We start from the raw sequence: 16,752 nt of genomic DNA, 5'->3' as shown, positions 1-16,752 counted from the left end.
AAGAAAAGAAATCGGCAACGACATTTACGAGTGGGAATGCGAAAGCATTATAATCATGTTGAGGCGGGTAGGCGTCTGAACGTGCTTGTTTGGTCGCGAGGAGCTCGTAGCTCCAAGGACCACAAACGGCTTTCAATTGGACAATTATTCTTGTTAATTTTGTGCATTTATCCGATACGCCGACGGCGTGGCGCCACATTCTTTCGCGAGCTGCTAAATTGCACATAACTTCTCGTTGCAAGAATAGTTTTATCCGCTTTGGTTGTACTTAACAACGCAGAATGGTACCACAAGCAGTCCTGTATGCCGGTATTTAGTTATTTTTATTTTATTTATGCGAATGCTTGCAGCGCCACAAGGGAATTGTAGCAGGGGGGCACAACAGAGATACATTAAGTGCACTGCAGAGATTTCGTAAATGGCGTAATGTGACGCGTGAATTGGCTACAACGCTCTCATACGAAGCACCAGTGGTATGCACCAAAATCAACTGCGAACTTTTCTTCCAGCTACATCGGCGGAGATGATTCCAACATGGCGGTAATAGAAGTGGGCCTCTTCAGCGGATTCGAGCCGATCGAAAAAGACTTGGAAGCGGTAAGCCCGTGCTTTGTCCGTATCATCAATATGAAATATACCAGGACCTTGCAAATATTATGCATAGTATTCGTTTGCATCTCAGCAGAACGTTTAATAAAAGAACTCTAGCTAATTAGCCCGTATGTCACTGAAGAGCGATGACAAAGGACACCATGGTTCCTACTTTCTTATTTATTTGTGCTTCTTTTTTACGTTTGTACGCTCTTTTGTTGTATCCCTGAACTCATGCTTTGGCTGCTTGCTTATATTTTGCGTTTATTATTCTTTTATTTCCTATCATTGTTCGACTGGCGTAAGAGTGGATGCGTTTGTTCATCATTGTTTTTTTTTATTTGAAACTATCTATCTGATTTTTTTTGTCTGGTTTGTCTACAAGCGTGTGTATTTCATATCCGTTGTGCTCGAATGTTTTTATCTTGCGTTGCATATACGAATATTGCAGAGGTTTCAAAATTTAAACTTATTTCTCATTGTGAAGCTTTCCTTGCTCAATGCCTCGTACGAGGCCTGTTAGGAAATTTCAAATAGATAGATAGATAGATAGATAGATAGATAGATAGATAGATAGATAGATAGATAGATAGATAGACAGACAGACAGACAGACAGACAGACAGACAGACAGACAGACAGACAGACAGACAGACAGACAGACAGACAGACAGACAGACAGACAGACAGACAGACAGACAGACAGACAGACAGACAGACAGACAGACAGACAGACAGACAGACAGACAGACAGACAGACAGACAGACAGACAGACAGACAGACAGACAGACAGACAGACAGACAGACAGACAGACAGACAGACAGACAGACAGACAGACAGACAGACAGACAGACAGACAGACAGACAGACAGACAGACAGACAGACAGACAGACAGACAGACAGACAGACAGACAGACAGACAGACAGACAGACAGACAGACAGACAGACAGACAGACAGACAGACAGACAGACAGACAGACAGACAGACAGACAGACAGACAGACAGACAGACAGACAGACAGACAGACAGACAGACAGACAGACAGACAGACAGACAGACAGACAGACAGACAGACAGACAGACAGACAGACAGACAGACAGACAGACAGACAGACAGACAGACAGACAGACAGACAGACAGACAGACAGACAGACAGACAGACAGACAGACAGACAGACAGACAGACAGACAGACAGACAGACAGACAGACAGACAGACAGACAGACAGACAGACAGACAGACAGACAGACAGACAGACAGACAGACAGACAGACAGACAGACAGACAGACAGACAGACAGACAGACAGACAGACAGACAGACAGACAGACAGACAGACAGACAGACAGACAGACAGACAGACAGACAGACAGACAGACAGACAGACAGACAGACAGACAGACAGACAGACAGACAGACAGACAGACAGACAGACAGACAGACAGACAGACAGACAGACAGACAGACAGACAGACAGACAGACAGACAGACAGACAGACAGACAGACAGACAGACAGACAGACAGACAGACAGACAGACAGACAGACAGACAGACAGACAGACAGACAGACAGACAGACAGACAGACAGACAGACAGACAGACAGACAGACAGACAGACAGACAGACAGACAGACAGACAGACAGACAGACAGACAGACAGACAGACAGACAGACAGACAGACAGACAGACAGACAGACAGACAGACAGACAGACAGACAGACAGACAGACAGACAGACAGACAGACAGACAGACAGACAGACAGACAGACAGACAGACAGACAGACAGACAGACAGACAGACAGACAGACAGACAGACAGACAGACAGACAGACAGACAGACAGACAGACAGACAGACAGACAGACAGACAGACAGACAGACAGACAGACAGACAGACAGACAGACAGACAGACAGACAGACAGACAGACAGACAGACAGACAGACAGACAGACAGACAGACAGACAGACAGACAGACAGACAGACAGACAGACAGACAGACAGACAGACAGACAGACAGACAGACAGACAGACAGACAGACAGACAGACAGACAGACAGACAGACAGACAGACAGACAGACAGACAGACAGACAGACAGACAGACAGACAGACAGACAGACAGACAGACAGACAGACAGACAGACAGACAGACAGACAGACAGACAGACAGACAGACAGACAGACAGACAGACAGACAGACAGACAGACAGACAGACAGACAGACAGACAGACAGACAGACAGACAGACAGACAGACAGACAGACAGACAGACAGACAGACAGACAGACAGACAGACAGACAGACAGACAGACAGACAGACAGACAGACAGACAGACAGACAGACAGACAGACAGACAGACAGACAGACAGACAGACAGACAGACAGACAGACAGACAGACAGACAGACAGACAGACAGACAGACAGACAGACAGACAGACAGACAGACAGACAGACAGACAGACAGACAGACAGACAGACAGACAGACAGACAGACAGACAGACAGACAGACAGACAGACAGACAGACAGACAGACAGACAGACAGACAGACAGACAGACAGACAGACAGACAGACAGACAGACAGACAGACAGACAGACAGACAGACAGACAGACAGACAGACAGACAGACAGACAGACAGACAGACAGACAGACAGACAGACAGACAGACAGACAGACAGACAGACAGACAGACAGACAGACAGACAGACAGACAGACAGACAGACAGACAGACAGACAGACAGACAGACAGACAGACAGACAGATAGATAGATAGATAGATAGATAGATAGATAGATAGATAGATAGATAGATAGATAGATAGATAGATAGATACTACGTAGAAGCACAACAGAGTGTCTATGACGAATTTTCAAGGTAAGTGCTTGCCTTCGTTTCCACGTCCTGAAAGACATAAAAAAAAATAAAACGACCTGCAGCGTGAAGCGAAGTTGTAACTTTGACTAAACCTTTATTATTTCTTCTCCGTAGGCCAGGGATGAAAACCCACTTTTCGCAAAGTACGAAATGACCGAGAAAAACGTCATACTCTACTTCGACAAGGTGAGACGACACCACGGTGATCTGATTAAGTTAATATCGGAAGCGACCTCCGTGCACCTTGCGGAGTTGTTGAAATTCGGGCCTCGCTCGGGGCACTGTTTCGTATAATAAACGTTTATTTCTCTCTCTCTCTCTCTCTCTCTTTCTCTCTCTCTCTCGTCCCTGCAGATCCCGTGGGAATCGCCAACGTGCGTGAAGTTCAGGACAGTGCGCCAGCATATCGTGTACAACGTCCAATCGGCAGTTGTCAAAGTCTACGACTACTACAACCCAAGTGAGTCGCAAGGTGGCTTCACTTAACTATTTGCTACAAGCTTCACTGTCACGCTGACGCGTGCGCGCGTGAAACTGTCGCAAAGAACGGGAACCCCAACTTGACGCTGTAAGCACGGACAGACACCACGCGTTTGAGCGACGACTGTCTAAAATGATTAACCGTGTAATATACTGGAGATAAAATGCACGTTTATGATGACGCAAATCGAAATTTGCACAGCACTTGCAGATTATCATTAACTTTAACACTAATTTTTGATGAGTATCGGAACATTGTATCGAATCATTTCTGCCGCGAACCTCGCGTGACTGGAACCACCTTCCCGTCGAAGTTGTAGGCCTTATTAATTATGAACAGTTCTGTGAAGCCTTAGCTAATATTGTATATACAGGTGCCATTTAAACGCTCATGTAGCCAACTGTCTTTGTCCTTTTTTGTATTTACCACTCCCCCTCTGTAATGCCCTTGGCCCTGAGGGGTATAATAAATGAAATGAAAATAAATGAAACAGAAGAACTGAAGTCAGCCTCAAAGCATAACATTTCCCAAATATCAGGCATGTTCAAATAGCCGAATTCCGGAATCGAACTAAAGGAAGTACGAATATTCGTTGAAAAAATGGCCTTGGAATACCAAATAAAAAAAAATTGAATGCTTACTTTTAGAGCAAACTAAAATACAAAGTTTGCGCGGAGAACGCTTCCTGACAAAATGAGCCCTATTAACATTATCTTGTGCATCCATGTAATGCCATTAACACGAGGACGTCTAGTCAACCGAGAAGCTTGTGGAAGGGAGACAACTGCTTTACGTTCTCTCTTTGTTGTTATGAGCTTTCCTGCAGCATAGCCATTGGAAACAACCCTCGCTTGCACTGACCTCTCTAGCTAGAGTCTGCAATAAGTGTTGTCGTATCCCTCATGTTCGGACGGAAGCTAATATTATGCAGTTTCGAATAGGGTATTTTCGCGTGGAATGGGAATCGAATAGCATGATCTAGTGAAATTTAAATTAAGAATTTAGATTATTCTCACACCCCTACTGCAAACTTCGTTCCTCGCAATATTTTCGAGAAATGAGTCGGAATGTGCAATGGGATTCGTGGCTGCTCCTTGTGAAATGTTTTCGTGCTGTAAGAGCAACTTCGTCTAGAGTTGCAAATTGCAATATACGCCATAAAACAATTACTAGTTATAAAGTTAATTAGCGAACATTTAATAATTAGTCAATTGGTGCATTTTTATTTCTCGCGCAAATGATCTGTGTCTCTTCGAGTAATCCAGGACAAGGAATAGAATATCGCTATGTGTCGCGCACGATAAAAAAATATCTGCATAGTATAAAGAAGAGCCGATATATGAAGGCTACAGGTATACACAAACGAAAGAATGCACACGTGATGTTTCTGCGTAAATCTACTAATGCCATGCCGGCCGGCTGGACACGTCCGCATCTTTTAAAATCTTTCTCTACATGTGCATTTTATCTATATTTGCTGTGCCTCGAATGAAGATTTCAATTGCTTGTCTTCCTCTAGTCATGTCGCCTCTTTTTCGTCCTGTCTGCGAAATTTAACGTTACGTTACAAGCACTCCGTACTGCATTTTCCCAAAGTACGCAAACATATTAATCGAAGCGGCAGTGAGTGCAGCTGTACAGTTTGAGTACATGACGCGCTACGTTTCCACTCTTTGCAGTGCATTCCTGCACGCAATTCTACGGCCCCGGTTCGACAAGCCCTCTGCTCAAGCTTGTATGCGAAGGAAAGCACTGCGAATGCGCCGCAGGTGAGACCCCTTTCAGGCAGTGTTGTGAGATATTACTGAAGAAAAAAAAATCGCAACGGAACGTATTACTCGCTAGCTCAAATAAAAGGAGCGTGTCACCACCCTACGTTGCCTGGAAATGGTAGGCAATGTTTTACCCTTATCACTACCAGACGGAAAAGAAAAGGTAACGCACGTTGCTTTGTCGTTACTTCATGCTCAAAATATTTAGAGTGTGGGTCTTCGTTGCTGGAACCCAGAACAAAAATATTATGAAGGCCGTATATTACATACAGAAAGTTTGTACCTGTATTACTGATTTTACGAGAGGACATTCTGCTGACCTTAAGAAATTGAGTACTTTAGTGGTTAAAAAAGCTCTGCTTATACAGTGGCGTCTGATGGCTTCCACCTTTGCGGCACGTGGTGGACCCATTTGAAAATGAAATGTAACTATTAACGTGACCATCTACACCACTCAAAAATGTTACCGTAAGTACGTTCCCGTTACTCTAGAAAAAGTTACCTAAGTTAGAAAAATAGTTACGCGTTGCCGGTAACAGCCGGTAACAGCGGTAACAGCACTGCTTACCTGTCCTTTCTACTGTCTTTTGGTACCCGAATAGTTATCTTGCGTTCATCCCTTTTCAATCTTGACTCGGGAGGGAAGGTAATCATCCGCGACTTAAGAAAGTCAGGTGCGTGTCGAACTGCGCGGAATTGGTTTATAAGCAAAATATTTCCGTCAGATTTTTCTGAAAATGCCGCAGATTTGCCCTAGACCATCATGTCGTTGCAGACCACGAAAAACACCCACGAAGTGGCTTTGAAATACCGCCTGTTAGCCCAGTGACTATGTCATTGCACCTGCTTGAGCTATACGCTAACCGTGCACAATATATCGCGGCAGCAGACGGCGCTCTAAAGTCAATCATCACTCGTTTTTTTCATTTTTTCTTCTTTTTTTAAAACTTAGGCAGGACATTAGGCATTAGTTCTAGTGGCGCAACGCGCCGTACCATTCGAAAGGGGACGCTCATAGCATCCATCCATCCATCCATGAAGGCCTGTAGACCTGAGGCACCTGAGTAGCGTGACTAAAGCCTTCTGCACGGAGTTTCTTTGGGAGCACTGGACTAGACATTCTTATTATAGTAGGGAACGACTGTCCAGTTGCTCCAGCACTGCGCGTCACTTGCCTCTCGGCACTGTAGCGCGGGCAGACGCAGATAATGTGGGCGTGTGTCTCGTCGTAGCTGCATGTGTCGCAAGTGGGGCTGTTGGCTTTTCCAATGAGGAAAGCGCAGAAGTTGAAAAACGCGACGCCGAGTAACAGAAGATGGGAAATGATCTGCTCGCATCGGGGTCACCCAGGCGGTAGGTGTAGCCGTATATCCGGAAGCAACGCATGCAAATGTGATAAGGCGAAAACGATCAAGTCGCACAGGGACCACGTACATTCACAGGACATCGAGCGAAGCCCAGCCTCAGCGGCAGTACGCGGAAAGCGTAATGGAAACAAATCGACCTCTCTCACCAGGATATCAGGCACATTAATCGGTGTAGTCATTCCCGTCGATGTTGCAGTGTCCTGGAAGTCACCGAAGAAGTATGTCGTCTCCCCTGTCATCACTGCGATGTTATGTCTGTCAAATCTTCGAAACTAGTATACTTAATTGAGTCCGTGGCGCATTTCGTTTGTGTGCTTTGGAGAGCTGCCTCACTACTCGTGATAGAAAGTCACAGAAAACTGTGCGTTGTTGCTGTGTATCGCGACTAATGGATTCAACTGCAGCAAGCTCAGTACCTGTCGATGCGGCTGTAGATGTCGTTAACTTGATTTGTTCAGATATAACCGAGATGATGACTGCGGCTGCAGGGCTGTTGAGTTTCACCGAACCATCAGCTCGCTTCCCGGCGGTTCACCGTATCTGTCGCTGCGCTGAGGCACACACTTTCCCTGAACTTTGAGAGCACGTGACGTCACCTCCTCCTGCCGAAGGGACAAGCTTTTCATTATCGGTTTTATCTTTAGCCTCGCAGGCAAAACAATAATAATAAGTAACGTGGTCATTTATCGAATGCCCACTGCGCCTGCAGTTGTCCTGTGGGTCTATTCTAGCAGCGAGAACCGTTCGATTGGCAATTCAGGTAGCAAGACGGTAACACTTTAACGATCCATGTGGTTCCGTAACCATGGAAACGACCACAACTATTATAATGTCCTGGTTCAGGATCCTATAAAGAAGTGACATGTTCGGTAGTAACACGCGGGGGGGCAATTTGTTTTTGTCTGCTTGTGTTTGTTTTTACCTATGTTCCGGAAGCTTAGAAGCAGTTTAAATCAGAGCACTTGCTCTGATCTCCTATTATTGTAACTTAAGTGAGCTTTCACTTGCAGAACTGTCAAACTAACTTTAACAATCCTGCACGTTGAAAGGAAAATCTCCATGGTGAAGCAATGGCCAAGAGGTACTCCAGAAACCTGCGCCTGGCGCTCTCAAGAGTTCTTAGCCGCGCAACCCACCGCAGTGTGTTGCGCCACTAAGAACTCTTGAGAGCTCCGCAGTGCCACAAGAAGCCACTCAGTGCGAAGTGTCGATATCAGCATAAGAAGTTCACTTTTCCCTTTTCCTAGTGAAACTGACATTATCTATATATTTATGCCTCAAGGTTCTCCTGGGAAGTGGCCCGCATTCTCAAAATTCACGACGGCAATATTTGCCACAAAAACGACAGTTTCCTCGTGTGGACCCCCGCCCACACTGTGGGCCCTCCGCTCCCGGGCAACGATACGGCACATGCCGCGGCTCGAGGACATTGCATGCCGAGGACATTGCATGCCAAGGACATTGCATGCCGAGGACAATGGCTCGAGAACATTGCATGCAGAGTCGCCGCGCCCACCGGCAACCCCGACGTCTCGCCCACCGCGAGAGCGATGCGGGGGTGGACGAGAGCGGGGCATCGCATGGCCACTTTCAGAGACGTCACGCAACACTACCGATTGAACAGATGCAAATACCCACCACTACACGCCAAACTAAGCGAGAAACGGGCGGTTGCCTGGAGCCAATTGAGCAGACACACAGGTATCCGAACCGGGCTACCCCTCGCCTCTGCTACCCTGACCTTTGTATGCATATTGTCATCATCATTCATCCGACGAGTGTGAAGTGTGCGGAGCCAGTGCGACGCTGCAGCCCATGCTGTGGGAATGCATCGGTAGTGAGTAGCAGGAGTCCCCGAAGGATGGGGTATACGCATGGCAGTCTCGAACCGCGAGACGCGACTCGGCCACGACCTCGCCGATCAACTGTGGGCCGTCTGCCACGACGAGGATGCCACCCGTGTCCAAGGACTTGAGGCGGTTACCTAGGCTGGGGTGCTTATGGTGCCACCCCGCCTAAATCGCCAGACATTTTGAATGAAGTTTTAACCCAAGGATCAGCAAAGCTAGGATATTACATGAGGGATGTTATATGACATTATGCATATAGCATGTACACCGTATGCATTTTTCGCTCGTGACAGTTTATGCATTTTTGGTGCACCTGTAAGTGTTTGTGACAACTTAGGCTGCATTTCTCTGCGGTCGCATATTGCGCTGTGGGGCATTATTGTTATTGCATTTTAGAAAATGTCTTCCGTACCTTTATGGTGTTGCGCAACCCGTGATGCGTTACCATGTTTCTCATCTGAAAAACAGTAGCTGGCACCCTCTATGGTGCCAGCAACTTATTAATGCACGTCCGTAACAGAGAAATAACGAAGACACTCGCATTGCTCTTCAGCTCACTGCCCGAGGAAAGAGCCGTTTCTGGACGTCGAAAGGGCCGGGACAACTTTGAAGAAGCGAGAGAAGTTGCGAGAACTCGTCTGCCAGCAACATGATTTCGGTAACGGACAACTTTTCTCACTATTAGCTACGACAAGGCAAGCATGATGAATAATAGTAGGCGAAGAGTTTGTCAGCTCAAAGGGGCACTGCAACGCGCCCTTGTTGGGAAGTACCGATAGCTTGTTGACCAGCACGATAGCACTTCGTGAAACTGGCATCACATCAGTCGGCGCAGTATGATAATTGGTTAAAGAAAAATAAAATAATGTGCGAGCTGCGTTCGCATGGCTTTGTGATTACTTCGAAAAAAAATACCATAGTGCCTTTCACAACCGTGTTAATTTTCGCCTAAATGCCACGACAGCCACGCGGAAGGCGTTATAACAATGAAAGTGACGCCGCGTAACACTCTCAACACGAGGCGAAGTATATGGCGGGCCAACCTCTGTCTCGACCAAGGTGTTGTGACAGCAGAAACGCCGTAATCAACAACAAGATCAGCATGGTTGGCAACCATGGCGCGCTGATGTGTGATACGTTAGATTGAATTGCCCGCTTTCCAATTGGGTGCCGCAGTTCCATGCCATAGGACACCGAAATGGCACATTCATGGCCATGAAAATTCGAATGGAAGGTAACTCTCATTTTATATTGTGAAGTTCCTGCCAGTGATAGCTTTACATCGATAACAATACTACGATAACATTGATTTGGAGGCGCTAATTATCAGAATTAATTTTACTATAACTTCTTTGGCACCCTGATTATAGAACTAGAGCAAGAGTGACGGCTTAACAAAGTATTGCAGGGTCCCTTATAAAAAACGCGGATTATCAGTCGTGCAGTCCTGTAATGTCCTGATTTCGGAGTAACATTCTTACTTTTGTACTTGTTCATTTAGTTTTTTACGTGCATCTTACAGTGCGTAAGTGACTTGTCATTGGTGCACCATTCTTTTAATCTTTGTGGACGTTATTCAACGTTCCTTTACAGTCGTACTTGTAGCTTACTTTGTATTTACATTGTTTTGTTCGCTTGCTTATTGTGTTTGGGCTGAACACTCACGTGCACATGGTTTCAAGTGCCTTGTCACATCCACCACATTGGTCGTAGATTCAAACCTGGCGACACCGTAGTGGTTGTCATTGCCTGTCCGTGTGTTTATTTGATAATTTGCTCAAGTAATTTATGTCTATTCCTTTATTTATCAACTCTCCTAGGAAAGCCGGCGGCAAAATTTGTCAGCTTTTCCAATATCACCTAATCAATGAAACAAGACATCATAGGCTTAAAGCAAAAACCACAAAGACTTTATCAGTTTAACGAAACGGAGGTGACCCTGCCCGTCAACACTCCTCACATTCTTCATAGATTCAAACCTGTTCACACCGTAGTGGTTGTCATTGTGTGTTCGTGTGTTTATTTGCTAATTTGCTCAAGTAAGTAATTTATGTCTATTCATTTATTTATCAATCGTCCTAGAAAAGCCGGCGGCAAAATTTGTCAGCTTTTCCAATATCATCCAATCAATGAAACAAGATATTATAGGCTTAAAGCAAAAACCACAGTGACTTTATCAGTTTAACGAAACGGAGGTGACCCTGCCCGTCAATCCTCCATAGCCACCCGTTCACTTCTGCCTACTCGCTCACTGCCTCCAGTTTTGATTTTCAAGCAGTCGCGAGAGTAACTTTTCTTTGTTCTTTTTTATATGTACGATTTCCTTTTTTTTTGCTAGACAGCTGCGGAGCCATGTAAGTGTTATTATATCTTTGACAAGTGGTGCAGGGTAGATAAGCGGCAGTTCTGCCTCAATAGAACACTGAGAAATGACAAAAAAAAAGACAGGTCCGAAGCAGAAGATTTTGGACTCCAACCAGTTAAGGCAAACGACATGTTTCGAGTGTGCGACATATTTATGCTGACAACTGGCATTTCAAAATACTGTGGCCTGCAACTCGAGTGTTCTATGCCGTAATTTACTTTTTTCGAGTACCGTATCGTACCGTATGAAATGCTATAATGAAATTCGTTTTTTTTTCGCAGCATGGATTGGAACAGTGTCCTCGAACACCGTTATCAACGGCTACAGGCACATCACCTTTCGCGTGGACACGGTAATCAAGGAAGGTACTGAACAGCACGTTCGATGGTTTTCTTCGGTAGCAATAGACGGCATGCGGAATGCTGTAAACAACTGTGGCAACTTGGAGACAATGGAGCACATATTACTAGAATGCCCCGCCTACTGCGACGAGAGACCATTTGTTGAGCACCAAATCGACATGATTTGCCACGATCCTTTAACATTACCCAGCATCCTAGGTCCAAAGCCCGGCCCTTCAGAACAGCGGCGGGTTTTGGATTTATTGTTCAAATACCTGTCAGAAATTGGTCTAATAGGAAAGCTTTAAAGATTTTACATTTCGTATACAAAAGTCCAAATTTACCCGCCATGTCACCTGTAACTATCAGTATAAAGTCCATTGCATGTTTCATATTTATTTTTATTCTCTTTTTCTTCCACTCTCTTCTGAAATCTTTTAATCCCATTCCCCATCCCTATACAGAGTAGCATGCCAGCGGTTGTATACGCGTCGGCAAAATTCTCTGTTTTTCTAATAAAGAGTCTCTCTCTCTCTCTCTCTGTAAGCAGGCTTTCCGATACATATAACTTACCATAGCCAAGTTTAGCAACGTTCGCGTTACTACCACTGTTAAAGCTAAGACGTCTATATTTCAAAACCTGGGTTGTGTGGATGACGAATGGTGGCAGGGATGACGTCACCTGCACGCATGCCGACAGCATAATTACAATTCTGGGCCGAAATTTAGTATCCCCTTTAGACCAAAGTGTGTGCAAGTTTAGTTATCGTCTATTGGTCTAAACCAAAAAAAAGTTCCGCCATCGTTATTAGTATGAAATTGGTCTCGCTTTTAAAACGGACCAATATTTATTCAGAAACAGTAAACTAGTCATTGCCAGCCTTTGCCCAAACTGATGACGGTATCGCGTAGAGTTGGCGATGGCAGCATCGCAGGACGTTCTCCTGTTGGCATCCTCGGCATCGACAGACACAAAATAATATGGACCGGTGTCGGGGGCAGTGTAATGAAATAAGTGGTTGGGCCGGGCGGATCCTGATAACGCTATCTCAGTCTAATCGCTCAATCGTACCGTGAGAATTATTTGCCTTTTATGGCTTGCAAAGCTCTGTTTACGATAACGCAGGACTAATTGAAGCTTGGAGTGCATTCTTTCGACCTAGAGGGGCGTTTACGACTTGCGGTCGCGAAGATGCGTCACCACGGGTCCGTCTGCTCATCTTCTTCCGCGGAACGTGAGCAGACGACACGAAGTGGCGCTGGAGGCTCTAAAAGGAAACAACGAAACTGATGTCATCAACCCTAATAACCTCGCAGGTGCGGAGAACAGTGCGTCGGCCATGACGGGCACCAAGCTGTTCGTGGCGAGAGAGCTGTGCACTTCGGCGGACCTCATCGAGGGAGTGCGCTACTTCGTGTTCGGCCGAGACAGCGAGCCCTTCGAGAAAGATGGCGAGACAGTGTAAGGCTTCACTCGCGGGGGTTGGTTCGTCTTGCGGCATTGCGAGGGAACGCGGAAAGGAATAAGCACCGATATAGAAAACCAGCACAGCTGGACGAGCCACGACTGTCGGCTAAATAGTATGGAGCTTTGGCTTGTCCGCTAACCGATTGCCAGTTAGGGATTACCGGAGCTGTAGACCGTGGTGGCATCTTGAATTGCAACGAATTTAGTTGCAACAATGTCGCCGGAGATCGTGCAGAAATAGCTGATTGAACAGCTGCGGAGTACTGCGCCACCTTGTGCTGCTTTGTCCAACTACAATGCGTTTGAAAATATATTTTTTTTTTATGTCGCGTGAATGTTATCGTATAAGGAAAATCGCAAAAGGAGTGCACGTTAGTAATTATGTTGTTACCAAAGCTTCGAAATACAAAAGAATTAAAGTCTAGGGTTTTACGTGCCAAAATCACGATCTGATGGTGAAACACGCCATGATGGGGGACTCCGGATCAACTTTGGCCCCCCGGGGTCATTTAACGCGCACCTAAATATAGGTTCACGAGAGTCTCTTGCATTTCACCCTAATCAAAATGTGGCCTCCGGGACCGGGGTTCGATCCCGTGAACTGGAGATCTGCAGCGGAAGGAACTCGCCACTAAGCTACCGCACCGAGTGCTACCAACGCTTTAAACCAGCGGTTAAGTAGGATACGGCAGGTCACTGCAGTGTTGATAAGTTTTGTGTCCCGTCAAGTTAAGCACTGCATCACAAGATGTCGAAATTTCCGGAGTCCTCCCCTACGGCGTGCCTCATAATCAGAAAGTGGTTTTGGCACGTAAAACACAATAATAAATTTTGTTTAATCACAAGATGTCGCTACCAGCGTTGCGGCCATACACCTCTATGGTAACCCAGTATTTCGCAAACGCTAATAGTTTATTAACAAGCTAGAGCCCTCTGTTATTGGAATTGAACAAGAGTAAAGACAAATACAAACATTAAATCAGTTTATTGATAAGCAGTTGTTTTAAAACGCTGTTCTCGTTGACGGGGCGGTAATAGGTTTGTCTATTGGAAGAGAACGTGAAGGTCAAACTTCATCCTCGGAATATGACACTTGAACCCTAACGCCGATACGTCAATCTGACGTCAGGATTTTCTTACAATTTTTTTCCCCATTTAAGCAGTCGTGGCTCAGCAAGAGTTCTTCGAACTTGCTAAGGTTAGTCTATGGCTCTTTTACAATGCAACGTATTCTATCTTAACGAATAAAGTATTAACAAGGCGTGAGCAGGTGCCGTCGAAATATATGACGTCACGGCAAGTATATGACGTCACGAATTGCCGATTGCGGAGTGAAGCAATCGGCGGCTCGTAGGATGGGAACAGTTAATATGGCCTATGTCTGCACGGAATCTATAATGCATGAGAATCGTTTCGCAGAATCGCTCACATACATTGAGCCACATTTAGAACCAACAGAATAATAATTTGTCGGGTTCCGCGGCATTGTGCGTTTGTTTTCATGAATTCGTGCGCATTAATCTGGACTTTTTTTTTTCAGGAGGAAGTACACCTTCGACAAGGATGTGCGCGTCTTCAGCACCCACGGATACTCGTCGTCAGCAAGGGCAACAAAAATGTACTCCCTTCTCCAGTGGCTCACGTCGGGATTTGAGAGACAAGGGGGCTGCCATGCGTAGCCAAGCCGTGTCCTTGAACCGCACGCTATACTGCCTCCTACCTAGGACGAGGATTTGGCGATGGCGCTCATGCGATTACTGTGCAAACCCACTCGGAAAGATTGCGGCGGTCAGCTATGTCCTCAGCCAGCATCGTAATTGTCAGTGAATACTCAGTGCCATTTTGTGTCACAGCGAGAAATGCCTAGTAATTTCAGGGCCTTCCTACTTAATCTGAGATACTTAAGCATAGTAAGACGCGGCACGTGATACGATGGCCTGCTTTTCCAGACACTGTCGCCCCGACTTTTGGAACTCGTTGAAAAGGTGCTGTTTGCAGTTATCAGTATAAGTAGCTGTGTGACAGATCGTTCAAAGAATCGTACCTTGTTTCAAACCATTGCTTACCAGTATAGGTAAAGCGGGGCAGTTCTGTAAAATATACGGAAGAACAAAAGAGGGAAGAGAACGTATCAATCAAACTAACTTGCACGTCTCAGCTGATTTCATAAACTGATGTGGCCGACATTAGGTGGGCAATTTATAAAACAAGTCCACTTGACAGGTCTTGTCTAATTCGGGCTTTAATGAGTACCGTCAAATGCTAATAACGCCCCCTTTGTTCCTTACGCACACCATGATGTAATATATGTGTGATGAATGTCACGCTGGAAAGTGCACACAAATTGCAGTCTATGGTAATTAGCTTAAGTAATTCAGCTGCTGCAATAAACAAAAATTGCTGAGATTATATGTTTGTCGGTATCAGAAAAAGAAAGCTAGTCGAAAGGTTTTCATATTCGATCGTAAACGCACTGATGAAATTCTGTCTTCATAGCTTTCACAAAAGTCACCTTTGTGCCAACACGATGCGCTGGTGAAAGTCTTAGACGCTTATTACATACGTACGATGAACTCTTTTGGTTCAGTTTTCTCGCAGCAATCAAAATACGAAAAGTTCTTTTAATTGAAATAACCTGCACCTGACTAAATACTCTTAACACAAATACTTCAGACTCTTAGCACGCATTTAACAGTGCTAAACTACGCACTCGAAACTGGTATCTGTTCTTGCTGAAGTGCCTTCATTTGCACTTCCTGTTACCAAGAGTTAAGAGTGTGTGTAATGCAGTGGTAAAGAATAACTCAGCAATACGGGAGGGCAAAAAACAATGTTTCATTGCACAGTAATAGAGAACCTCATAAGCATTCACCTGATCACGGTGCCATTTTCGAAAATTTGGTGGGTTGAATGTGCAGAACTGTTTACAAACAGGTGAACGCTGATTTAATTTAATCATTACAGTAAAGTACCACACGCAGGAAACGGGTTTTCAACCTTCCACTAACGTGACTCGTAGAGCATGAATGGACGTATTCTGTAGGGAGCAGGCCGAAAGAAATGCTGCAATAAGTCGGCTAAAATTTGTCATTGCGCCAGATACATGTGTGGGTAGTAGGTGAAACTGTCAGTTGCCAGTCCCGATATTTAAATTAGCAAGTTCATACGAATTATCGGAGTTACTTGATCAAGTGACCTGCGTAGTGGGGCCAACGCTGTGTTTTCACGGCATCATATATACCTCGCGGAGTTACTTAATGAAGTTGCCATCGTGGCGTAGCCAATATAGTGAAGTGCTTTCAGGTCAAAAGACTGGTCACATAGTCAGCGAAGTGCAGCTACATTCACCAAAAGAAAGCATGTACGTCTGTGCTTTGCCAGAAAAAGTACTTCTTTTTTCGGCCACTGTACAAATGAAGATATAATAAATATGAATTTGTAAGTTATGATGGACGTGTGTATTGTGCTGGTGAATTCTCTCGGATGTGAAGCGCTATACAACCGAAAGGTTACACAGAAATCAATGAGTTGACGTGTATGCCAACTCGAGTACACACAATACCCTCTAATCGCGCTAACCTTCTTCTGGGAGTCAGTTTCAATACCATAGTCACAAAATGTCGCCGAAGTG

The 16,752-nt window shown here is 45.3% G+C and overlaps 1 protein-coding gene across 6 annotated transcripts in view; it reads left to right on the top strand.

The window, feature by feature from the left end:
• Nucleotides 1-16,570, top strand: part of LOC135914469 (complement C3-like) — an 87,233-nt gene extending 70,663 nt beyond the window's left edge. For all 6 annotated transcript variants that reach the window (XM_070540036.1, XM_065447348.2, XM_065447349.2 and 3 more), the window contains 8 exons: nucleotides 510-597; nucleotides 3,592-3,663; nucleotides 3,832-3,937; nucleotides 5,638-5,727; nucleotides 9,501-9,605; nucleotides 11,594-11,677; nucleotides 12,971-13,115; nucleotides 14,662-16,570. In XM_070540036.1, coding sequence (XP_070396137.1) covers nucleotides 510-597; nucleotides 3,592-3,663; nucleotides 3,832-3,937; nucleotides 5,638-5,727; nucleotides 9,501-9,605; nucleotides 11,594-11,677; nucleotides 12,971-13,115; nucleotides 14,662-14,800 — 829 coding nt within the window. In that variant the 3' untranslated portion in view covers nucleotides 14,801-16,570. The remainder of the gene's footprint in view (nucleotides 1-509; nucleotides 598-3,591; nucleotides 3,664-3,831; nucleotides 3,938-5,637; nucleotides 5,728-9,500; nucleotides 9,606-11,593; nucleotides 11,678-12,970; nucleotides 13,116-14,661) is intronic.
• The last annotated feature ends 182 nt before the right edge of the window (nucleotides 16,571-16,752 follow it).

This window comes from Dermacentor albipictus, chromosome 6 (genome assembly GCF_038994185.2).
Source record: "Dermacentor albipictus isolate Rhodes 1998 colony chromosome 6, USDA_Dalb.pri_finalv2, whole genome shotgun sequence".
Lineage (NCBI taxonomy): Eukaryota > Metazoa > Arthropoda > Arachnida > Ixodida > Ixodidae > Dermacentor > Dermacentor albipictus.
Note: the sequence above shows the minus strand (reverse complement) of the source record. Positions and strands in the feature narration are given on the sequence as shown.